The sequence below is a fragment of the Diospyros lotus genome, chromosome 11 (genome assembly GCF_014633365.1).
Source record: "Diospyros lotus cultivar Yz01 chromosome 11, ASM1463336v1, whole genome shotgun sequence".
NCBI classification, from domain to species: Eukaryota; Viridiplantae; Streptophyta; class Magnoliopsida; order Ericales; family Ebenaceae; genus Diospyros; species Diospyros lotus.
In genome coordinates this window covers 4,288,314-4,313,338 of record NC_068348.1, presented here as the reverse complement: position 1 = coordinate 4,313,338, position 25,025 = coordinate 4,288,314, and the positions used below count along the sequence as shown (strand labels likewise).

Below are 25,025 nucleotides of genomic sequence, written 5' to 3'. Positions count from 1 at the left end.
GGCTGATTGGTCGATTTAGGGGAAAGCAAATGGAAACGGGAATGGAAGTTAAAAGCAAAATGGAAATGGAGGTGCGGGGAATCGAACCCCGTGCCTCTCGCATGCGAAGCGAGCGCTCTACCATATGAGCTACACCCCCGCGACAATCCGTTTCCTATTACTTTCTATTATTTGTAATAATTTATAAAGAGTCCAATTATTTTGTGAGTTTCTACTGGACCAACTAGCCTACCAAGCAACTCACAAAAAGAGGGCAAAAAAACGATTTTGCTCTCTCATTTTACAAATTTGCAAAATAGACCGCTGTCCCCCCTACTTTATGCGTCTCCCCTGTCATGGCCACCGCCTCGCCTCGCCGACAGTCGATATAACAACTATCAGCGATGGCTAAGAGGCAAGGCTAGGTTAGGCGGTTGCCATGGCAAAGGAGACGCACAGAGTATGGGGGAATCCATGGGAAGGGGAGGGAGAAAGCAGGGCGTGGAAGCAAAATTATCTTTTTACCCCCTTTCGATAAACCCGCTAAACTTTCTAGCATTTTCCTAATTTGATATCTAATTTAACATGTGACAAATTTAGTTAATTTTAAAATAATCCAACATTGATGGAATTAAATATTTGGATGGTATGGACATTTTCACCCTTAATTATATATATATATAAATCAAACCATTCTCTCTTCTCATTTTTGTTTTAATTTAAATAACAAACAAGCCCATAAATGGACTCCCTCAAACCCAGTTTTCTTCCTTATACCCTTTTTAAGACCTAACAGTGAATGAAAAGTTTGCATTTAACAAACGGTGACTAAGGACTAGATGACAAATCAAGAGATTAAGTCCCATTATTTTCTTACAGGTCAAGCTAATATTGAATAAGGTCAAACTCGAGGAAAACAAAGAACCCTCTAGGACCAAACAAAATCAATCATGAACACTACTACTAAACACATTGAGTCGTGATTGACTTTGAAACTAGACCATACCGACCCAAATGGAGCCTTGGGCCCAATCCAACTCTATCTCAACTCAATCTTAACTCGATCTTGGTCATGTGCCAATCTGCAACAGAATTATTATAATCACGTGTTGGGTATTCTCACACCTGTTTAAGATCTCATCTTTATTAATGGTAGATCTCATTCATATTAATGAAGATTTCGTCGGCACCATGCCATTATCAGGGAGTCCCGTCATTATAGGATATCTAGTCCCATCACCCTGTAAATGCACGACGCATGTATAAGAAGGACCTCTCCTCCTTTTATATAAGTCAACTCTCTTCAAAGTCAAGATATGTTCTTTCTAATCTATTAATACCTTGTCAATTTACTCTCTTATTTACTTGAATGTCGGAGTGTTTACAAGTACCAATCACCTCTTGGATTATATTCTTTGCCGTGGCAAGCTCACATCCGATCACCCCCGTTTTGTACCCAAAAAAAACAGAAATATTGTCAGATTCAACTACGATGAATTTGTTGAAATTGTCATTTCTTTTTTTCTAAACATATTTACAATAATTTCATATAATATTACTATATGTAGAGTTAACAAGTCATTACCTATTTGTGGGCTGTGTCTTATCACTATGTTTTTTTTTTTTTTTAATTGTCCTAATCGCCTATCGCTGTTGGTATATCTAAGATTGCTGTTCTTAATTTATTTATTTATTGAAACTAAATGTTGCTGGGAACATTATATCAAATTGTTGGGTAATTTTTAATATATAGATGATTGTATTCATTGATATTTGAGTTTAATATATATTATAAAAATAAGGAATTTGTAAGGCCAGGGGACACTAAATTGCTCTTAAACTTAGACGTGACAATTATATTGAAGGAGTGGCATTATCTTGTAATTTCACATAAACCCCTCTCTCTCTCTCTCTCTCTCTTTAGTTTGATTAAAAACCTGTAATAAAATGCTGATTAGCAACATTTATTATATCCCACCATATAAAGTGCAAGCGTATTGGGTATTGCTATTCCAAGCACAGCAAATGTTAACTATCATATAATATTTATGTCCCCAAGAATTGTTTGGTCAATAGAAAGTGATGGGCGGTCTTGATTCTTACGTTCGAATCCATTTTCTACGTAGTCACTGTGAATCAGACTCAGATTTATCTCTTATATCAAAAATCGTAAAATCGAGCGACGAAAATCCCGCAAAGAAAGACTTCCTAAATATTATATAATATTTATATTTTATTTATGGTGTAATGGAGATTCTCTTCATTTTATTTAAAGTATTTAAGTTTAATAAGAGGAATTAAAATACTATTTTTTCTTACAATTATAAAAACTATATTGTCAACATTGATGTATATAAAATATATTATAAAAAATAAATAAATAAATACTGGCACATGCATGGGTTCATAAGCTAAATTATTATTTACATAAAACCAAAATTTTCAACTCAAATAAATTAATCTGAATTAATTAAATTTGGCTGTAAACATTATTTAGGTTAAAATTAAAACTAAAAGTTTGAACTCAGATCAATTAATTTAATTTAATTTTTTACTAAATTTGGTTCCAAAATTAGTAATACAATAAAACCAGCTTCAAATTTAGATCTGAATTCGTAACTTTGTACTTTATCATAAAATATAAAAAATAACTTAAATACTTGTCACAACTTTATAGTTTCCGCAAAATATAACTGTATATCCCCACTTAAACCTACCTTGGAGACAAAATACAAATGGATGTGCGGAGAACGGCTCCCAAATTACTAATTTTTGCCAAATAAAGTACAGCATATAGAAGCATCAACTCAACTGTGCATAAAACCAAACCTTACCCAACAGCATAACCTATGCTAATGCCGATTCATAATCAAACTAAAGCTTTGTTTGGCATTACTTATAGGAGAGTTGGCACATTTTTTAAGACCTTAACTTATACAAAACCCGTTTGAGTGTTTATTTATTAATTGTAAAAAAGATGGGATAAAGTTCTAATTTTTTTAAAAAAAAAAAAAAATCAGCTTTTAAGTGTTATACACCTAACACTTTAAAATTTTCTTGCATATACCAAACAAAACCCAAAAGGAGCCCGCATTTTTCAATGATAGTCGCATTGTGACTTGATGTCCTAAGACTCCGAACCAACATCATTTATTAAATTTCAATGCCAGCACATAGATCAAGCACTGGAACCAACTCAAGGTAGAGAGAGGAACACAGCGGAATCGTTTCTTTCCACCGTTCACTAGTCACTAAATATGGAGGGTATAAAGCATGAAAATAACCATAATCTCATATTGACAGGCAACTATACAGTGCCTTTGCAAATGTACTTTGTAGAAAGGAAGCTACTAAACGTAAGCAATGCAACAGCAGGAAAAAAAAAAAAGATCAGAAATATAAAACACCAAACTGTTTTCCCAATGCCCCTCTCGCCCTTCAACTTCCAGAGCAACACACAGCACAAGCTAAGTTTTTATGCCATAATCTTCTTGCCTATTAGAGGCCGGCCAAACCCCTGAGATAAAAGCTGGTATCAATTGCCATAGCGGCCTCTTCCCCACTGCTGTCTTCGCTGGCCACCTCCGATTCTTCTTCCAGCATTGTTTTGTTGAGAAAAAACTCTCATCCTCTGCTCCTTCATGTTTGCAAATAGCGAGTCCAGAGTTTGGGGTCTCTGCTTAGGGGTCATGTTCACTTGTGGCTGAGGGTGCTGCTTTACAAAATCAAACCAGCTGTCAGACTTTACTATTTTATTTTGATTAACTAATGGCAACATCTTGCCAAAAAACAAAAATGATATACTGAAAGTTCAAAGGGAACAAAACAAATATGCAATAGAGACATCAAGCTAAATTCTAACAGGTCCAACTCTATCTCAAGAGGCTTAGCCAGACATTTTAACCCACAGGTTCTATCATATCTTCTCATCAACCAGAGATAAGCCTTCAGAGATCTCGAGTTCAAATCTTGAGTACTCCAAATGTTTTCCCATCGGGCATGCGTGGTCTCCCACCATGAGTTTTACGGGTTCAAGGGGTTAAGGAACTAATGGCATCGTCATGAAAGCCTAGAAGGGTATCATTGGGACTTAAGTGGCACCTTGAGTGTGACACCGCGTAAATACTAAACAAGATTGCCAATCACATTATGTATATAAATTACCAATCAGATCATGGAACCCTAGACAGCCAGTCTAACCCCCAAGTGTCCCTTTTAATTAACAAAACGCTGTTGGCATATTATGACCAATTAACAACTAGATTTTTGACATATAATAATGAAAACATCATAAAAAATGATACCTTTATTGTAAAGCTCCCATTTGAGACATTCCTCTGCACCGGTCGACCAACAAACCTGCAAAGAGAGAGTTAACTACAACTAAATGAGACAACATATAAGTATCTTGAAATACAGAACCTCTTGTATAGGAATGAGCACCATCCAAATACCCAATCATAAGCTATTATGTAGTTGTTCAAGACCATATCAGCATGTAAAAGAGCGACTGAGATGCTTACCACTGCATATTCTATTTAATTCCAACTGAAAGACAAGACAAACCATTTCAAGAACATAAAGGGAAATTGGATATCTTCAGACAGTTTGCTATAATTCATCCCCCTCTAATTGAATGTGTAATCCGAAGTTAGTCGTGCCAAAATGATTCCACTGGAACTAAAGCTTGGAGAACAAAAACTTCTCCGGAGCAACAGAACCAAGGAAAACAATAAGCTCATTTTCCCTTCAGCAATCCAATTTAACAGGAGATGCACTCCTGAACCCCATCCAAAACAAGCCAACAAGCACAAACCAAAACACATACCCGCATAAGCCACATCAGCTATGACAGGCTAGTGATGTAAAATCTTCAATTAAGATTAACTTGTATAGAAGTATATAACAAGGCACTACGGCTGTGGCTGCCAACCAGTGATATACTGTAAACCAAGAATGTGAAACACTGTATATTACTATTTACCCTCATCCAACCCCCAAAGTTTTCCCCCTTATCATCTCGAGCACAGTGACCATTAGATATGTAAGCTCATGTTCAGGAACTCCCGAACAACTTCCAAACATGACCCACATAAGCCAAAACTGCTTTGACGGGCCAAAGACATAACATCTTCAATTACGATTACCTCAACTAAAAGTATGTATCAAAGCAACACAGCTGCAGCTGCCAACCAGTAGCGTCCAGTAAATCAAAGGAATGTGATAGTGTATTATTTTTACCCTCATCCAACCCCAAAATTTAACCTTAATCATATCGAGCACAGTGGCAACATATGTAGATTACAGATCTTAAGCTCACGGTCAGTAACAACTCAAAGAAACCCACACGATCAACCAAGGAAAGGGTAACAATTCCACTTGAAGGCACTTCAAAGCAGGTGAACAGTTTATCTACATGCTTGGCAACAGAAACTGAACTGCAGCAAGATATTCTCAGGTGGTTGCTGGTACTAAGACTGGGCAAATTCAAAATGAACGTGCAGCATGATACAGTAAAATGTTAAAAGAGAGAAGCCATGTTATTCCAACATCAGTAACTTCAAATTCAGGAAACAAAACACACTCCACCAATGGAGGACTGTATGCCAGATAGGTCACTTGGAGTAAAAATTTAAGTGAGTGCAGTCCACTGGACTTTCACGTGCCAGAAAAATAGGCAGCCTACTGTCACAACAAAAAAGCCAAATACGTCACTGAGCAGAAAGAAATGCTTCCTTGAGCATCAACAACACATGGAACAATAACTCCATGCCAGGAAAACAAATAATAACCCCACCTCTACTGCTAGCAATTATAACCTTCCCCACTGGGCCTCTACTGTACTATCCGGTTAACAACCACAAAACAGGAAAGCACTTAGCAAACCATAAAGTGAGCCACTTAAATGGAAGTTATGATAACTTTCAGCCACGCTTGCTTAACCATCATTTATTCAAATCCCTTTCCTTTGAAGATCTTGCTCTGCCTCAAAAGCCAATGCAAACAGTAACACCCCAACTCACGTTGGACAGCCATATTCTAATGCAATATGCACTTGCTCAACTTAATTTCCCAACCATATAAACCACAAATAAAGCTTGATGCAGACATTCTTTATGCATGGAGTATGCACAGCAAGCAATTGAAAGAATCCCACATCTTAAGCTTGCAGCTCAAACCAAATACAATAGTTCCCCGAACAATAATGCAACTTAACAACTATTAACCAACCATATTGCTAGCCATCAACAATAAAGAAGGGCCATTGTTTACCTGCAAGAAGTCAACAAAAAAGCATTTAATTGTAAAAATCCTACTAGTAACGGCCGAACACAATCTCATTGATCATTAACAACAGCATCAAATACAATTCTGACAATTTTTCACTATACGATTTTACCACAGTAAAAATTGAGTACCTTGGTTTATTCACATTATACCCCCTGCCTCGATTAAAGGCTCTGTTGCGAATAGGAGCAACCGCAGCCTTTCGTGCAGCCTCAGCTGCCAAGGGAAATTGATTTCCCTGGAAATTTGACCTCCTCCTAGCAAGAGTGCCCTATCAATGAAAAAACAAAGGGAAAGAATGAGAATCACAGTACTAAATGCATATAGTTCTATCTACGCATCCCAAATGAGAATAGTTCCAACATATGCTGGCATGCCTTTAAAAGCATACCTGTCTGAGTGAGGACCTTGTCTCCATAAACCTTAGTACTTTATTAGACTTTTCTTGGGCAGCGTTATTAAATTTTTGGCTTCTATTCTGAAAAGGATAAACTAATAGTGTCAGGTCAAGTAATCGATACTATAGATAAAAGTGAAACACAAAAAGGAACCAGATGCATTGATGTAGGTCCAAGAGGAAATGTCTTACTGAAACTCTTTGCTTCTTAGCTTTTGATGTATTGTTTTTGGACATTTTGATGATATCATCTGCTTAAAAAATAACAGGAAAAGCATACATTAGTAATCTAGGGCCTGCACAGAATAGTGGTGAAACACACAGAAAACTGGTGTACACACCTAGTGTCATGTCCATTTTCTTCTCTGTCATGGCTATTGCCTCACTTGAAAGTGGTTTAGCCGCCATCTAAAAGACAAAAAATAGTCAGATTAAAATTGAAAGCATAAATAAGTTGAATTTATCGTACACAATGTACATGACATGGATAAGTAAATACGTCTTCCAACTACCAACATTTGCATGGAAGGTACAACAACAACGTTAATCATTAATCCCACTCAATAGGATAAACGATATATATTCTAGCTCACCGATCAACTCTATCCATGATTGCACAAAAAAAATTTTATTATGAAAGAAGATGTACTCACTCTAATAAGGATGAACATAAGGCTAGTACAGGAAAAGAAGAAATAATGAGACCATGGTCATGAATGGTGGGAAAAACATTAAATTTACACTTCTTTGATGGGATTAAAACATAACATGAAGTTCCACCAAGATAATAATAAGCACAGCATTTTCTTATCAACATGGTTCCAAAGTAAATAAGCCGAAGTACCCCTAGACCAAAATGAATAACCACAGGTACCAAGAAAAAGTAAGGTCTAAAAATAATTTTGAATTTATTCTTCAACATAACAAAACAAGGTCGTAAGAACAGAAGGGATATAAAAAATTCTGGTCCTAGCTAGTTTAACAAGAAGACACGAACATAATCAAAAGCATTCTAAGTGGAAACCTAAACTAAAGCTTCAAACAGAAAATTAGAAAAGCTCTTTTTCCACCTCAGGCTTGCTCGAAATTACAGACTCAAGCAGAAAAAGTGCACTACACACCACCAAATATTTCAATTTTTAAATTTACATATATCCAATCCATGTCGTTGCAGAAACCTATGGCTACAGCACGTTACAGCATCACCTTCACCTGCTCATTGACCTCTAGGAAATTCAAGAATCATGCCACCAACCATCCACACAGAACAAATCACCAACTTTCATATAAAAGGTAGATTTGTCATAATAGAACGGCAGGAAAACAAATCCACGGCCACCACAAGCAAGTATGCTCTTATGTCCATCGAATCGAAACCAAAAGAACCATAAACAAACAATACTTCAAACCTACAAATTTTAACAGCCGAATCTCAGAAATTCGCCAGCACAATACAGGCGAACACGGCTTCCATCAAGAAGAAGAAATTAATCCACCCGATTTCGACAAATATACCAAAAACATGAACCGACGTACGTCTATACGTTAATATTCACAGAAAGAAACATAGATTTCGGCAAAAGGAAAGGGATGGAGACTGTTACCGTTTTGCGGAGGCAGAGACTTGATGAAGCCAAGAGAACCAGAGCGACGGAGAGATGGAAAAATTAGGGTTAGGGTTTCGAGCGGAGAACGAACGCAGACAACGGCGGTGCTCAGGTAACACGAGAGCTTCGTCAATAAGCAACGACAAAGCGCGTTGAACGAGATGTGGGGAGCGCGTATATAAAGAGGCGGAACCCTATTTTTATTGATATTATATTATTTCTGGATTTCAAATTCCCAATCAAGCAAATTTAATTTCCCGTTTCAATCGGATTTCAAGTCCGCGCGTAAACAATGAGTTGTTTTTTAGCCCCACCTCATCTAGACTGAAAATTTTAGAGGTGGAATCAGCGGCTTCGTTGCGCAGCTAATGTTTCTCTGTTACCCAATAATGATTCGCAACGTGGCAAAGCCAAAGTGGTTTCCAGCTTGCACTAAGCCTCGGCAAAGGTAAGAATGTAATAATCCGATATCCACCTGCCATTTACTCGAAATTAAGGGTACAAGTTACGAAGGATGACGATAATTTTAAAAATATAATAATTTAAAGTTAGGTTTGTTAAGGTAAGTTTGATTTTGTTATTGTTTTTAATTTTTAAAGTAAATTACATTAATTGTCCCTTGAAATTTGGCATAATTAGAAAACATCCCCTCTAATTTGACAAATTACAACAATCTCTCTTAAAGTTTAAAATTTATGTCAACCAATATCATAATCCATAACTAATGATTATTAAATTTTGTAGAATGTTAAAAATATTCCCATATTTAATTTTCTTTGTCTATTTTTTTTTCTTCAATGGTATTAGCAATAAAAAGAACTTCTTGAAAAAAAATGCTATTGGTACACCTTTGTGTACACTTTGAGCTACACAAAGGTGTATCAATGATAAAAATATCCCTCTGAGGTGCATAGAGGCGCGTGAGGCGCATGGAGAGGCGCAGGGCATTTTTGTCATTAATACACCTTGTGTAGTCCAAGATGTACAAAAATGATGTACATGTAGCATGACTCCTTCTTGAAGCAACAATATTGATTTTTTTTTATTTTTTTATTTATTTTTTTTTCTCAAAATGATCATTGAGTTATAATCCTAACCCACATTGGATTTTAATCCTAATGGTGTTGGAATTTTTCAATCCCATGATACTAAGATTAAATCGCAACAATAATCCTAAAAATAGCTCAAAAAAGTCATAGTCATGGCTAGATTTGAGTCCCAACCATCACTGGAATGAATTTTAATGTCAAACAATGTTATAATTTTTATTGGGATCAAATTGTCTATTTGTATTTTTATTTTTAAATGATAAAAGAATTTTATATGTATCACTGTTTTTACTCTCTACAACAACATTAAAAAACACCTAAGGGGAAAAGTCATTTTCACCATTACGTGCAACCACCTATTATCGCACCTTACTTACAACCACCCATTATCATTGTCAACCAAGATGAACGCAACTACTATCAGCTTCCACCTTCCATCTATCATTGCACCCACTTTCTTCCCATATCTCTCTTTCGCCAATGTTTTTCTTAACCAAGGTTTAGGTGCGATGATGGCAGTTACGTTCCTCGCAATTGCCTACGATGATAGGCAATGCAATAGCTAGTGAAAACTCTATGATGATGGGCGGCCACGTTCTTCGTGACTATTAGCAATGATAGTTGGGTGTGATGATGGCCTATGATGATAAGCAATGTAAATGGGAAGATTGTGTATAAGGGAATTTTTGAAAAATAATTATGCAATTGTAAAAGGTAATTAAAGAAAGTAAAATAAGTGACTGAAATTTTTTTCTAAGTATGGGTGATCTTGTAATTTTCTAAATTAGAAGAGTGATTTCTATAGTTATGTCAAATTTTAAATGACATTTGGTGTAAGCTGTAATGTATTCTTATTTTAAAAAAATGGCATTTCATGTATTTTTTAATTTTCAAAAAAACTAATGTTTTTTTTGGGTAAAAAATATGCCCATTTGTCAGTATAAATAATTTCCCACACACATCTAATCATCTAATAAGTACACAACAACCTTATTTTATCAATCACTATTGCTTGCTTTTATGTTAAAATTTTGAAAAACTACAATATTACCAAACACAATGTTTTATTTTTATTTTTAACAAAAGATAAAAACAAACGCAAAACAAATAGAACTGAACACATAAAGTTAAAAAAATTTCAATAACCGCCCCAAAAGTTTGCATTAATTGTAGATGTTGACATGTTGTAGTCCCCATAGGTTGGCTACTCACTTTTGCAATCGAGGATGTTTATCATTTATGCCATTGGTCCCTCCCTTAAAGATTCCCGTGATAAATTAATGCCAAACTATTATGCTTAGAAAGGGTGGCAAATACCAAAACAGCCCAAAGTACCGTATGCCCATTGATATATTTGGGGAAGCTGTAAAACTTTACAGCATTAGGTTAAATCGTAATAAATAAGAAGATGGATAATAATCATAGTGATTTATTATTTTGCTACCAGCATGAAGCGACGCAATGTTACAAGTCACCTCAAGAAAAATGACCTTATTCTGATAAATTGTGCCCTCCCTCTTCGCGTGGGACCTGCGTAGCCGAGAAGAAAATACCAAAAAACTTATCAGTTGGATCCATAAATCCATTTCTCTGCATTGCCTGTGTAGTTAACCAACTCTTCTGGTTTGAACCACAAGTTAATTTCATCCTTGGCTGTCTCAGGGCCATCGCTTCCATGGATGATATTTCTGAAACGCAACAAAACATCCAGATTACAATTGCATCACAATTGACCCATGTCCTGCCTATTTAGAACCAACACAACAGCTGAAAACATCTAGATTACTGGCTGTAAATCTAAAAGAAAGGCAATTCAGGATGTGGATTTTTAATTACCACCTCTGCAACTGCAGGGGCAAAGAGAATGAAAAATCAGCACTGATTTAGAACATTACCTTCCGACGACGACAGCCAGGTCGCCTCTGATGGTTCCGGGTTCTGATTTTTGAGGGTCTGTGGCTCCAATGAGCTTTCTCCCATATCTTACCACTCCTTCGCCTTCCCAGACCTATACAAGTAAAAAAGATTGAATTCAGCTGGTTCTTAAGTTGTCAGACAGAGACATAGGAGGAGAGATGTAACTGACCATTGCTACAACAGGGCCAGAGCTAAGGAAGTCACACAGACCGTTGAAGAAAGGCCTTTCCTTGAGATCATGATAGTGCTTCTGGGCGAATTCCTTAGAAGGAACCACTATTTTGATCGCCACAAGCTTGAAACCTTTTCTCTCAAAACGGGATATGATTTCTGAAATCTGGTTATAAAAAAAATGCTGTTAATAATGTACTCACACTAAATAGGATAACAAAGAGAAGGTGCAATGATTCATTTCCACATCCCTTGCCAATAGCGCACACAGGCATATCACTACTGTGGTAGTTAATCTTACCAGCCCTCTCTGCACCCCATCAGGCTTGATAGCAATGAAAGTGCGCTCCATCTGATCAGTTGAGGCGCGGATAAAATTTCATCAAAAAGATAGATGAAAAGCAAGAAAATAATGTCGTGTCACTGATAATGGGAAAAATATAGAGTAAAATGCCAACTAAAGTACCTCTGCAGCATGTGCCTCTTGCTCCTGAAGCATGTAGGCTGCAGCACACATAAAGGACATAAAATGAGGATTCATAGATTGACAAGCTTTCAAGTGATAAGAACATGCAATCAAGACCCTGAGTGAACCAAGGTATCGCATGGATAATTACACTATCTGCAATAACCATCCCATCTTCTAAACTAGTATAGGCAAAATTGATATCCACTGCAACCCAGCTTTGTTAAAAATCATATACAGGTAGAGCAAATTCAAGTAAGGTGTGTTCCAACTGTTTGATGAGATTATAGCATTGAAAAAACACCACAAAGGATAAGCACAAGATGTGATTACTGTAGGAAGTGCGAGACCACACAACAGACTTGGGAAGGTAGGAATCAAGATGTAATGTTGGGAGAAACATGGGACAAGTTCAAATTTTAAACAAGCCCAGTCAATTGTTTCAACCCGTTACCACACATAAGCATGGAGTGATTGATGTGGAAGAGGTCACGGATGCCAGCAATGTTAATCTTCAACAAGAGACAAGGCTCCTCTTCCTTTATTATTCAACAAAGAGAACTAGTTCTAAGCTAGGTTCCACTCCCAAGCTACCATATTCTCACCATGATGATACAGAATTAGTAAAGTGTAAGGATACTACTTGTTTAGGGTAAATTGCACTCAAACCCCTTGTTTGAGACGGCGACAAGATCTGGAGTCAGAGACGGCAAGGACCCAACGGTGGTTGCTGATGCAGCATGCTTTGAACCCAGGGACCCAACAGCGAGACGGTGAGGTTGAAGATAACGGTTGTTTGGCAATGAGCTTCTCTCGTTCGTCAATGGCTTCTATGGGAAACCCATTGGCCATCACCGATGAGTTCCGGCAGTGGGAAGGAATCCATCAACCAAACAAGTTTTTTAATTTTCTTATTTAATTTTTAATTTTATTATTGGTTAATTTCAGTCAAATTAGTTTATTTTAACTTAATTAATGTCTAATTCACGTTGTTTGTGATGGAAGGGGTGTCTATGCAAAAAATTTAAAATCACAAGGATCTTTAAAGCCATTTCTAAACCACAAGGGGTCTGATTGCAATTTACCCATTTGTTTAAGTAAACAGTATTAAAGATATGATGGGTTACAAAAGTAGAGAAATGCAGACTAGAAAACGTTAAAAAATTCATGTAACTATGTTTTCCATCAATTCACTTATTCAGAATCCAGATCTACAAAATCTGTGGAGAAATCCAGCTTATTTTCAGAAACAATTATCTTCATCTTCCAAAACCAGGAAGCTTGATTGCAAACATACAAGAACAGGTATGCCTTCATTCTTACAAACGAAACAGTATTAGGTAAATGATGACAAAAGGTTAGTACATAATAAGACATACAGACAGTTATAATATGATTTGAGTACATAATATTTTAAAAATCAACTAAAAGTTCCACAAGATCCTGGCTGCCTAAAAGCAATTTATAAGAAATTCGAACAGAATTATTGCAGAACAGGAAAAGTTTATATCCCAACCTGCAGCAGGAAGGGCAAAGGCCCCAGAAATCCATCCCCTGTTTGCATTTCCAGAGTCATGCCTTCCGTATGAAGCTAACGAGGACACCTGGCGTCTGAGTAAGACTCCTGCAGCTCTACCCTCTGCAGTCATAGAAAACATATTTATGCACAAGTTATTACGCATACTGCGTTGTCCATGCAAATGACATCTGCACCTGATATATATATGTGTGTGCGTGTATATATATGAAATGTACTTGCAATGGTTTTGAGGTGCAAAGGATAAATTCGATGAAGTAGCAATTGAATCAAAAAGAATTTCAAGGCAATGGGTTCTTAGCACTGAATCCATATTCCATAAATATCATGCATGGAACCGTGAGTACAACTAACACAAAATACATCTACATATAGATCGATCGTAATGTTGTTAGAAAAATATAATAAAATTTTTCTTCCCCTACTCTCTCTGACTTTCCATTCTCTGTTATAAGATTGTTAGGGAATCACAATAAAATAATTATATTATTAGTTAAATAATAATAATATTTATAATATTATAATTATTGTTCAAAAATATAATTATTATAATATTATATATAAACTAGTAATATAAAAATATTAAAATAATATAATATTGCATAAAAGAAAATAAAAGCACAACAATATATAGAAGAATAATAAAATCGAGACATGTGTAATATATAATTTTTTTTATATAAATTCGTCGCCTCACCGAAAGTACTAGAAGTTAATTGGCGTTCGTTTCCCATAGTATAACAGTTTATAGATTAAAAAGTTAGCACAAATTTCAGAGTCTAATAATAAATTAGAACACTAGTTAAATATTATTAAAATTGAAAGAATATGAGAATTTTATAAAATAATTTGCCTAAGAATTCTGTCATACTTTTTCAAGGAAAAACTTTTTGTTTATAGAAAAGAAAGAAGAAGAATGAAAGAAGAAAAGGAGAAGCAAAAATAAAGAAGAAAAAGGGAGAGGCAGCTACGAGGTGGCTGCTTTTTTTTTTTTAAATATAATATAATATCTCATATTATATTGATCAAATGGTAACCGCATAGTATCTTATAATTAAAATCAATTAATCATCATATAGTGTATCTGTATAGTACACATACATATTACACTTAATTTTTTTCTTTTACTTTTATAATAACATAAATTATACATTATATTACATATGTTTTGAAAATAATTTTTTAATCACCTATTTATTAATTTGGAGATATGAATATATCAAATTTTCCAACAAATGTCAGTACGAGTATTCCATGCACACAGATGAATGCGCTACGCATAAACCAGAGATGACACCAAACATCTCAATCAACTGCCATGTGGCAGTCACACTGTAACATGTTACAACAAAATCAAAGAAAAAACGGAAATTATTGGTTGATTCATCAGGAAAGCGCCGATGGAACAGATTGCATCAATTGCCGGAGAAATGAGAAAACGAGAATTTAATTTTGAGGAAACAAATCTCGCCGAACATCGACGCTTCATCCTAACCGCATCGATATAAGATCTAATTACATAGGCAAGAATCAGGCTTAGAACACTTGAACTACATATCACCAACGAAACGCCAATACTAATCGAAAACCAACCAAAACAGAATAAATTTAAATTGAAGCACGATCAATCAGGCAAATTGCAGGCGGAAGACTCGAGAAACAGATAGAAATAGAGCTTACCGGCAAAAGAATGAGAGCTCCGGCGCGAAGCAGAGAGCAGAGACCTCGCAGCTCGAGAAGCAGATCTGCAGATTTGAGAACTCATCTTCGGCGCTCTCGAGAAAATCTCTTTCGTTGGAAACTTTGGCCAGAGAGAGAGAGAGAGAGAGAGAGAGAACTCAGAGGAGTCGGAGAGGAGGCGATAGGAGAGATAAGCGTGCTTGTCGTGGTTGAATGGGAATGCGTTTTGGTTGAACCCTATTCGTTACTCAAAATCCGAAAACGACGCCGTCTCTCCGTGATTCTGGCCCAATGCTGACGTTGCACGTTTAATTCATTTATTATTATTTCTTAATAAAATAAATATAGCTTACTCTCATCTCATGAATATAACCAATATCTCTATCTGAGTGAGTTTTGGATTCACTAATTAATTTAATTTAATAACAAAAATTATTTTATTATTAGATGCGATTGATTCAATAATAAGAGATTCTAATAATTTTATTTATAACTAAAGTTTTAATATTTTTTTAAAATGAGTTTACGTATAAAATTTTATATACTTATTTAATTAATTTAATTCATAAGTTATTGCTAGTGTCTAATAAATGTATTTATTTTATGCACATTAAAAGAGTAAAAATTGTAAGTTAAAAAGAAGAAAAAAGTTTAAGTTGGGCAACAAATCATTGGTAGGAATTAAGAGCGAGTATTCAGTCAAATTGAATAGATCGAAGTTGTGTTAAAAACTGAATCGATCGAATATATTTTCAAATCAAAAAAATTGAAAAAAATAATAAAATGTAAAAATGATGTTTTTATTTAGTTATTTTGTTTTATTTTTAATACAAAAATTAAATTAAATTAAAATAATTAAAATTGTCCAACTAATTTACAATTTAAATCCAATTGAACAATGTTGATCACGCCATTAGAAATGGCATCTTAAAGGAAGGTTCCTTTCTTTTGGGAGCTTTTAGTCTCCCACACAAGACAGTGTACAAAAGAGGTACACACACACATCCATTGCCTTTTTATTGAATAATTGGAGACTAGAATAATGAGTAAATTATATTGTTAATTTTTAATTTTATACGTGTAATAAATTGATTATTATATTTTAATATTTGTCTTTACAGTCACTAAATTTTAATTTTTATTATAATTCAGTCTCTTTTTTATTTTTTTGTCAAATTTACATGGTATATATAAGTCACTTAGTTGTAAGATTTGTTAATTTTAACATTAAGCGTTTTATGGGTTTAAATTATTATATATTAATAAAAAAATGAACTAAATTATAACAAAAATTAAAATAGAGTCATTAGTTTGGTATAGAAGTTCAACATAAATGTAAATTACTTGCTAATTTGGCTTAATCATGTTGGATAAATTATAATAAATGCATATACCAAAATCATAAAATATGATTGTGTCATGAATTAAGTGCCCCATTGCTTTATATTTTGATCCAAGTCCTTGTTTGGAGGAAGCTTCCCTTGTGTAATCTCTTGCAAGCTTTTGTACCAAAAGGGCACATCATGACATGATGATCCACAACTGAAAGATACACGAGATTGTGATGGCTGATGGGTTCCTGCTAGTTTGGAATAAAGGGACACATATCAAACCAAAAGTAGAACAACAACTGTACCATTATATCTTCTGAGATCAATGAAGAGAGAATCATTTTCACACTTTGTTTTCCCTTTCTTCCCACAGAAGAGTCTATTTTTCCAGACTCTTAATAAAGATTGTCAACCATATCTCACTATGTAAAGTCAGTTACATGAATGATCAAAATGAGTGCAACTCAACACAGCTGCAAGTTATTCCACCACAATGTCTGTGTTATGTACAGAGCATAAGGGATGAATTTCATGGAATCAATCCTAATTTACACATCTGCTAATAGAAGAAGTTAATTTTGATTTTCGACCTATTTACAACTTGCTGCAACTGATGCTTAAACGATGTCACGGTTCCCCAGAATCAGCAGAAGCTGCTCTGTCAGGGCCAACCTCAGAGTCAGTCTGCAATGCCCTCAACCAAGAGTCCACCTGGGAGAGGAACAGAAAGGATGAAGAATGGAGACTGAGTGCAAGTGTAAGATAAGCAGAGGTTCATGTAAAACCTTTCGAATAGATGGCTGGGAAATTTAAACATGATATAAGTTATAATAATAGTCTTAAAGATGATACCAGTTTGGACAGAAATGACTAAAAGTTTAGAATTCGTGTAACTGACCCCAACTAGTGGAATTAAGGCTTGTTATTGTTGTTGAAGAGAAGCAAACAAAATGATGACGAGAAGGATGAACAAAGAGTTAACAAAACCAAAGAGTTAACACACTCTACTAACCAAAATAACTATCAACCGATTCCTGCAAAATAGAGAACCCTCCATTTTACAACTCAAAAACAAGTGTCCCGGGTTTCAACTTTCAAGACAGAGGCATGACTAATACTAGAAAGTCATGCATTGAGAACCGCATTTCAAGACATAAATGAGCACCTGATAACCGCACCCACTAGATATCAAATTATTTGGTTTACCTGTACTTTGGAAGCACTTGAACACTCGAACCGCAGCCCGTGATGAGTTAAAATGTAAAAGCAATAACGAGTTTCCCCATCTTCTCGTGTAAAGCATGGCAAAGGACCTATTTCGGTGACATCAGATAATAAGGTGGAGTCCTGAGGACTTAAATCTGTAAAATATTTATTTCAAGCTTATTAGCAAGCAATTTTTGTGCTCTCTCACTGTAATAGAACATGTAAATATGCACGCAGAAAGTTTGGATATGCGATAGTTGATTTCATTTTATACTGTTCACCTACAAATTGGCATGAGATGCTTTGGGACAGAAACAAACAACTCTAAGTGACAATAATGCTGACTTGAGGTAACATTTAGCGCCTAACCCTAGAACAAACAAAGCAAGATTTTTTCTTGTACAAACAGGTTTCTCATTGCTTACTTTCCCTAATATCCTCAATGTACGAAAAAATGAAGTCAAGAGCACCAAATCTGGCTATAATATTTGGGTCACATTCCAGAGCTGCACTGGCCAAAGAGCCAGTAAAATAAGCTTCTATGCTAAATTAGCAACGTCCATTAACAATCACAACCATATAACAGTGCAACAAAGTAGTCATAGAGAATGTTGAGATTCAAACAATATCTGCAGACTTTGCTTGACTTTTTAGCTTTAGAAAAATGCTAGACATGTTTAACATTGCTTCTAAGGGAAGTAGCACCCTCCTGATAGTCTTATCAGGGATCCAGTGAATAGCATTAAGCAAGCAAGATCTCTTGTGCATAATTACTAAAGAATGTTTAAATGCATACTAAACCAAAAACAAAATTATGGCCGAAATTTCCAATCAGCTACCTGTTGACAACAGATAGAAGAAGATGCATGATCCATGGAGAACAAGAAAGCGCGGAAGCCAATCATCGACTTCAGTATCATCAAGCGGAGGAGGTTCTCCAGGTAATGCTGCCCATCTCTACCAAACAAAAGGAGCAGAAGGAAATCAATGAAATTAACAATTTAAAGACATAAAGCATTCCAAACACAAAAACAAAATTGAAAGCAAGATGGAGATAATACAGTCCGAATGTACAGATAGCCTGAAAGACGAGCAGATCTCAAAATTTCATCAACATGTTCCAACCTGCATGGAACAAAAAGAATCTATGTTATGATAATTGATGCAGAGTATGTTCAACTTAATGTATCGCCCCCCAAATAAGCCAAAGAACAACAGAATATAGTAATCAAAATAAAATAGAAATATGGATGCATGTGAAAAAAGTGTGTGTGTGTGAGAGAGAGAGAGAGAGAGAGAAAGAGAGAGTTCCTAGGCCTATTGCTTCTCCCCCTTTGCAGCCTATACATACTTATCTGGTGTATTGGATCACAATGTCTTTAGGAAATAGACTAATTGAGTCTTCCTTGAAAAAAAAAAAAACCCTTCTTAAAACCTTTTATTTGGAAATGATGAGGTAATGCTGGTGGGGTGATGCCTCAAACCCCATGTTTTCTTGCATCTCGAGTCTTGACCAACTTTCAGATTTTGAGGTAAAAAATCTTCTACTCTGTTCTTTAACATGCACAAAGTTTGTAGTTCGAGTTTAATGTGAGGCCCAATAAAATACAATTTATTGATGTTGAAAGTGACTACAATAGTAGATTCCATACATTTTATATAAACACCACAGATAAACTTATAGAAGTTCTAGACTGGCTCTAAATTTGATTGTGGAAACTGTCTAAACATCTAAATTGACCTCACAGAAATTTCATCAGTTATCAGGCCAGGAACCTTGTGACTGGGAGGTGACAAATTTGAGTTATGGTTACAACCACTCTGAGTAAAGAAAAAAAAAAGAGTGAGGTGCCCAACCATCACAAAACAGGGTGCACTAGGGATGCCAGATGCCCTTTATCAGGCCAGGAATGATCAATCATCTGAATATACTACAAATGTCAAAAAGTATAAATTAAACATGTGACTCCAACTCCATGCCTTGCCATGTGTTTTAAATGACAAGAATTATATCTCATGGAACTATATATTAAAAAAAATAGTAATAATAAGAAACTGTATCCTTGCAAAAGTTAACCAAAAAAAAAAAAACACTGCACAGGAAAAAGCATATCACTGTTCCGGAGATCCAAAATCAAGCATCAAATTGCTTACTGTGCTTTCAAGTAAGCATCTCTTTCTTCTAATTCAGCAAGGCCTGCTCTAAGGGATTCAACTTCCGCAGCACTTAACACAACCTGCAAGACAAAATTGCTGCAGTTGTCAGGAATTATAAGAAATGAGTAAAATAATTGAGCACTACAAGGTAATTCTATCAACCTTTTCCTGATCATTGCCAGATCCCCATGGAAGTCCCCTCAGACCAAACAAATTTAGCATGGCTACAGCACTTCTTAATTTTCTTCGAGCCCACGTACTACTATTGGACCTATGCTAATTGAGAACAAAGAATAAAAATGAAATCAATTCAAGGTGTATTTTTTCTTCCCTTGCTCCTTGAAAGAAGAAATACCTCAAAGGGTCATCTGTAGTCTGATGCGAAATAGAGGAAGTATTAGTTTGAATATAATCCATACTAGATGTTGAAGCTTCAAAATGATCTGGAAAAACTTCTATTCCACGAGGACCATCACCCATGAAGCTTACTCCCACTTTGAAAATCTACAATCAGAAAAAATCAAATTACAAGTCTGATTAGATCATTCACCTTCATATATCTATAACAAGAGTTAACATTAAAACTGCCAATTTCCCCTCTACTCAGAATGTCATTTGCCACTACTTTGTCCTATACAAGCTAGAAGCATTTATTAAGTGAGCACCATTCAATTGTTGCAGGATAGAATAGATAACTATATATATATATATATCTGTAATTGATGGATTAAATTCATCAGGCTCCAAGTAACAATAAAATTTGGCGTTGGCCCATAAGTTTTTATCTTGACAACGTTATTTGGACTTGCACACAGATTCAATATCACACCTTTTTTCAAACACTGTTGAATTAAAAAGAAATCAAGCACAAGACTTCTCATAACCAACTAAAAATTCTACAGAGTATGTTACATTCATCTTATAACTTTACATGTGGATTGAGCATTCACTTGACACTTTTAGCGTTGAAGATATTACTTCCTATCATAGTTGGCCCCAAGTCCAGATGAAAGAGGGTATATAAGTAGGTCAATATCCAAGGGTAAAAACTATCAGATCTTCTAACATGGATTCTAAACAGAACCACATCTGTTAAAGAGTGTGATTCTGTGCTGTACCACTTGAGTGCACCTAAAAATGGGCTAAATCCACGCTAAATTGGTGCCTAGATATACTTCTAAATTTGCAAAGATTTTTGCATTTTCATAAACTTAGCCTAAGACCAGAGGCTTAGGATTTTTGGATCATGAAATATTAGAATGTTGAAAGAAAATCCATTATCTATGAAGGTGGTAGATGTGATGACTAAGAGAAGCATTAATATTATTTGCCTCAACTAGACAAGATAGGTTAAGGTTAAAAACCTAGTTTAGGTCTAGTTTAAAGACACTTATGTCACATTCCCAAGGGCAATAGAGGGGCAATAATGTAATTGAGCTACAATTGTTTGTTAGGAGATATTTTTAATTCTGTTGAGTGCTGTTTCTAGAATCGGCTTTCACTTAGAGAGACTATAAATAGGAAACTATAAATAGGCTATAGTGTGTAGAGAATGGTATTGTGAAGGGATATTTGGAATTCAGACTTCTCTCCCTACATTTCTCTCTCAATCTCCCCTGTTTTCCCTCTATTCTCTCTGTTTGTGTTCAGTCTCTCCCTCCAATTCTGCTCTCTCTCTTCCGAATACTTCTCAATTTCCTTTCTAAACCCTAGCCCTCCTAGGTTGTAACAATTGGCATCAAAGGCAGTCAATCCTCCATTGTGATTCCGGCAAACTCATAGAATTTGGAGACGAATTCCGGCTTTGGATCCAAACTGATCATTCCATGGCTACCGAAGCAAATCAGGAAGGCAACTGCGGGAGGCAATCTCCTGTGTGACTGCTGAACATCAGCGAATTGCTGATCATAAGTGGCCCTAGCGGAGCAGATCCATTCGGTTCTCTGGAAGCTAAGCTAGAGGCGAGTCTCAGGCAATTTCTGACTTGATTCCGACGAATTGTAATAATAATCCATGTGACTGCAGCAGCCTACAATCCACTTGAGATCCCATGATGGCTTTCAACTATAATTGTGCCCCTACCCACCAAGGATGCAAGTAACCATACAGTTGCTAAGCAGAAGATTTAATTCTGCAAGCTAGTTTAAACTTGCAACTATGCCTGAGGGAGAGCTCTGTGATACATACTTTTATTGATCTTTATGATAAATAAATTTCATTTAAGAAGTGCCAAAGAACACCATAAAAAAGAGGGGAAAAAAAAAGGAAAAAGAAAATATAAAACTATCTATATACAAGAAAACTCATCTGATAGACAAAAAGTAGAATCTTCTTTTAACCACAAAAAAGGGAAATGAAGAGTGTGTCCTAAAGAAAATAAATCAGACTCTCAAAAAGTCTATTATTTCACTCTCTCCAAGTGCTCCAAATCACCCATAAAGGGATGATATTCTACACACTTCCCATACTTCACCTTGGACAACTTCATGTCCAAGAAAGTCACAGATCTGAAACTCCGGCCAATACCACCCAGCTAACCTTTAACAAGCAAAGATAAGGCACCACAACTGACTTGCCAGTGGGCAATGTAAGAAAAGGCAGTCCAGCGATTCCCTGCAATCCTTGCACATGTAACACTAGTTAGCTAAAAGGCCTACCTCACAGATTGTCAATCGGGAGGATGACACCAAGACAGGTAGTCAAAACAAGAAAGGCCATCTTAGGTTATGTCTCGATTTGCGAACCACCCTTTCAAGGGAAACCAATTCCCCACCACCACTAACAACAAGAATCACAGGCCATTTGAGCATCAAAAAAAGGATTAAACAGTAAAGATCTCTTCCCCTCGTTGGGTGCCATCTCAAACAGTCCTCTTCTCCCCAGTAATGTTCTGAAGCTCAAGCATAAAAAAAGTAGCAGTTGAGGAATCAATTTCCCAGTTTTGGAGATTACACATGAAAGCCCCACCATAGCCTCCTAAGACCAAATGAAAGAATCCTCTGCAGAGACATTTCTATGCTTAACCAACAAAAAATGTTGGGGAAAACTTAGCTAAGGTGTCCATGACCACACCAGCTATCGAGCCAAAATGTGAACTCTTGAGCCCATCCCAGTTCTGTAAGCAAAATTCGGGATAAAATCATGAAAAACTAGGGTAACTCTATCCAGACTTCCATGCCACTGGGGGCTTTTAATGTTTCAGGACTCCAACCTCCACTGCTACTCTACTGCATATTAGTTTCAATTACAAACCTTCAGGGTTACTTACCAAACAAGGCTTGACTGAACAAGCTTAATTTTCGAATATCAAGACCATGCCCCACAAAGGTTCACAAATTTTGCACCAATTTAATAACTGAGGTAGGCATCCTAAATTGGAGATCAGAGGCACCATAAGAAAATCAAACCTGAAACTATTGCTTGCTTGAAAAGAATTCACTGCAAAACCCAGAAATTTCCTTACTGGATCAGCTGATACGAAAACACCCAACTCTACACGAACTTGCTAGAGAGAAGGTTGGAAGAGAAAAAGATCCATTCATCCAAAACCAGATGTGCATCATAAACGAGCACAATACTGACGAATCATCACATGTAGATTATAGCAAGAACACGGAAATGAAAAACATGAATTAAACGAATATAAATGAATGAACAAATAGGATTTGCTTGGACCGGTAAGGAGAGAATTGGGAGAGGAAGAGCTGTGCTGTGGTGGAAGGAACTTCTCGTCTTGTCTTCTTCATTGAACATGATTGGACTGGTTGGCACGTTGTTCTTTTATTCATGGTGTTTTTACGAAATGACGAATTTAACCCTGGACCTTGGGACATTATATATTAGGATAAGTTGTTTGGAAATTCTATTTACGACCATCAATTTTGCTCTCCATAACCTATTTTTAATATTCTTAAAAAATCCTCACATAAAATCTCATATTTACCCTTAATAAATGTTATATGTTCAACCACTCAGCATTTACTTTTTCAAGCGCGCGTGTACGTAATTTCTCACCCATCGTTGCTACAGCCACTTTATTCACTATATCATCATATCTAAACACTTCTACTCACCCACGCCGCGCAGTCATTGTTATTCAACATACAACAAGCATTACAGAACAACTATTACTCACTCAACACGAAAGATTGCTAAGCACAGTTCAGCTCGTGATAGGCAAGTTATGCATGGAAGATTATCATAAACAAATGTTTACGGAGTTTTACAAAGAAGATAATAACTATTCATGTTCTGGCGAGAAAGAAGATGATGAAATACATAAGGTATTTGAAAATTTATTGTATTTCTAAATTTATTTATAAGCAAGAGTTGGGAAACTCTGAAAGATACCCCAAATCCTCAGGGGGAATCAGTGTGCCCCGAATCCTTTCATTCGGGGACTCTTTGAGTACCCGAACCGAAGGATTCGGGAACTCGATGATGTCCCGAATCCTTCGGTTCGGGGGAGTCAAGTAACCCCGAATCTAATGATTCGGATATTTCATTACTTTAAATTATTTATATTTTTTATTTACATAATTTTTATTTTTTGTTCATATTTCATCAGTCAGCTGTTGAACCGTTTACCAACAATCAGGTATTATACATTATTAAACTTTCATTTAGTTATTATGTGAACAATGTTTCTAAATTATTTATGTTTTCTATTTACATACTTTTTTTTTCATTTCAACAGTCATTTGATGCTATTGAACCATTTACTACCAATGAGGTATCATATATTTTTATTAAATTTTTATTTCATTATTATTTGAACAATATTTGAATTCTATTTTTTTATCAGTTGTTTAGCAATAAAGAAGAACTTATTGGATGGGTTAGACAAGTTGGAAAAGAAAATGGAATTGTTATCGTGATAAAGGGTTCTGAATATAGAGGTCCCGGAAGGCCATTTAGAGTTCGTTTTGCTTGCGAAAGAGGTGGAAAATATAGACCATCAAAAAAGAGAGAAGAATCAGGGGAAGAATTAAAACGTAAGTGTATGGGTTCAAAGAAATGTGATTGTCCATTTCAATTAGTTGGCCTCAAAGTTTTAGACGAAAAATGGAAGTTGAAGATTACATGTGGATTTCACAATCATGCACCATCAACTCAACTTGAGGGTCATTCATATGCAGGGCGGCTTACAGAAGAAGAGAAAAAAATATTGAATACAATGTCTAATAATCTTGTGAAGCCTAGAAATATTTTGATGGCTATAAAGGCACAGGACCATAGAA

The 25,025-nt window shown here is 35.7% G+C and overlaps 3 protein-coding genes and 1 non-coding gene across 9 annotated transcripts in view; all 4 read right to left on the bottom strand.

Annotated features, from left to right (window-relative positions):
- The window catches only part of LOC127812600 (uncharacterized), a 96,680-nt gene that overhangs the window by 60,854 nt on the left and 10,801 nt on the right, over window positions 1-25,025 (bottom strand). The window lies entirely within an intron of this gene.
- Window positions 67-139, bottom strand: TRNAA-CGC (transfer RNA alanine (anticodon CGC)). Its single transcript has one exon. It is a non-coding gene; the product is annotated as a tRNA-Ala (tRNA).
- LOC127812598 (uncharacterized) lies at window positions 3,249-8,435 on the bottom strand. Of its 6 annotated transcripts, none has more exons than XR_008025958.1 (8): window positions 8,269-8,435; window positions 7,006-7,072; window positions 6,857-6,915; window positions 6,659-6,745; window positions 6,399-6,538; window positions 4,503-6,252; window positions 4,284-4,338; window positions 3,542-3,694 (listed from the first exon to the last, which is right to left on the bottom strand). XR_008025958.1 is itself a non-coding variant. In XM_052353034.1 (7 exons), the coding sequence occupies exons 2-7, from the start codon at window positions 7,070-7,072 to the stop codon at window positions 3,515-3,517; spliced, it is 588 nt and encodes a 195-aa protein (XP_052208994.1). In that variant the 5' UTR covers window positions 8,269-8,435; the 3' UTR covers window positions 3,249-3,514. The 6 variants fall into 6 exon arrangements, 2 of the variants coding, with proteins under 2 accessions (XP_052208994.1, XP_052208995.1); XR_008025957.1 differs by having other exon boundaries at window positions 3,542-3,691; XM_052353034.1 differs by lacking the exon at window positions 4,503-6,252 and having other exon boundaries at window positions 3,249-3,694.
- Window positions 10,635-23,535, bottom strand: LOC127812601 (nucleoside diphosphate kinase IV, chloroplastic/mitochondrial-like). The gene is made up of 15 exons (XM_052353037.1): window positions 23,193-23,535; window positions 20,141-20,289; window positions 19,948-20,056; window positions 19,783-19,865; window positions 18,690-18,753; window positions 18,468-18,585; window positions 17,629-17,783; window positions 17,095-17,133; window positions 15,092-15,176; window positions 13,391-13,513; window positions 11,875-11,912; window positions 11,710-11,760; window positions 11,407-11,574; window positions 11,216-11,328; window positions 10,635-11,008 (listed from the first exon to the last, which is right to left on the bottom strand). Exons 2-15 carry the CDS (start codon window positions 20,263-20,265, stop codon window positions 10,885-10,887), a joined length of 1,395 nt encoding a protein of 464 aa, XP_052208997.1. The 5' UTR covers window positions 20,266-20,289; window positions 23,193-23,535; the 3' UTR covers window positions 10,635-10,884.

Coding starts and splice junctions, on each gene's coding strand:
- LOC127812598 (XM_052353034.1), bottom strand. CDS start 7,072: ATGGCGGCTAAACCACTTTCAAGTGAGGCAATAGCCATGACAGAGAAG. Junction 6,916..7,005: donor GAAAATGGACATGACACTAG/GTGTGTACACCA, acceptor TTTTTTAAGCAG/ATGATATCATCAAAATGTCC. Junction 4,339..6,398: donor TATAATGTGAATAAACCAAG/GTACTCAATTTT, acceptor CTCTCTTTGCAG/GTTTGTTGGTCGACCGGTGC.
- LOC127812601 (XM_052353037.1), bottom strand. CDS start 20,265: ATGGGTGATGGTCCTCGTGGAATAGAAGTTTTTCCAGATCATTTTGAA. Junction 18,586..18,689: donor GCTATCTGTACATTCGGACT/GTATTATCTCCA, acceptor TTTGTTTGGTAG/AGATGGGCAGCATTACCTGG. Junction 15,177..17,094: donor CATTGCAGACTGACTCTGAG/GTTGGCCCTGAC, acceptor AGAGCGCCGAAG/ATGAGTTCTCAAATCTGCAG.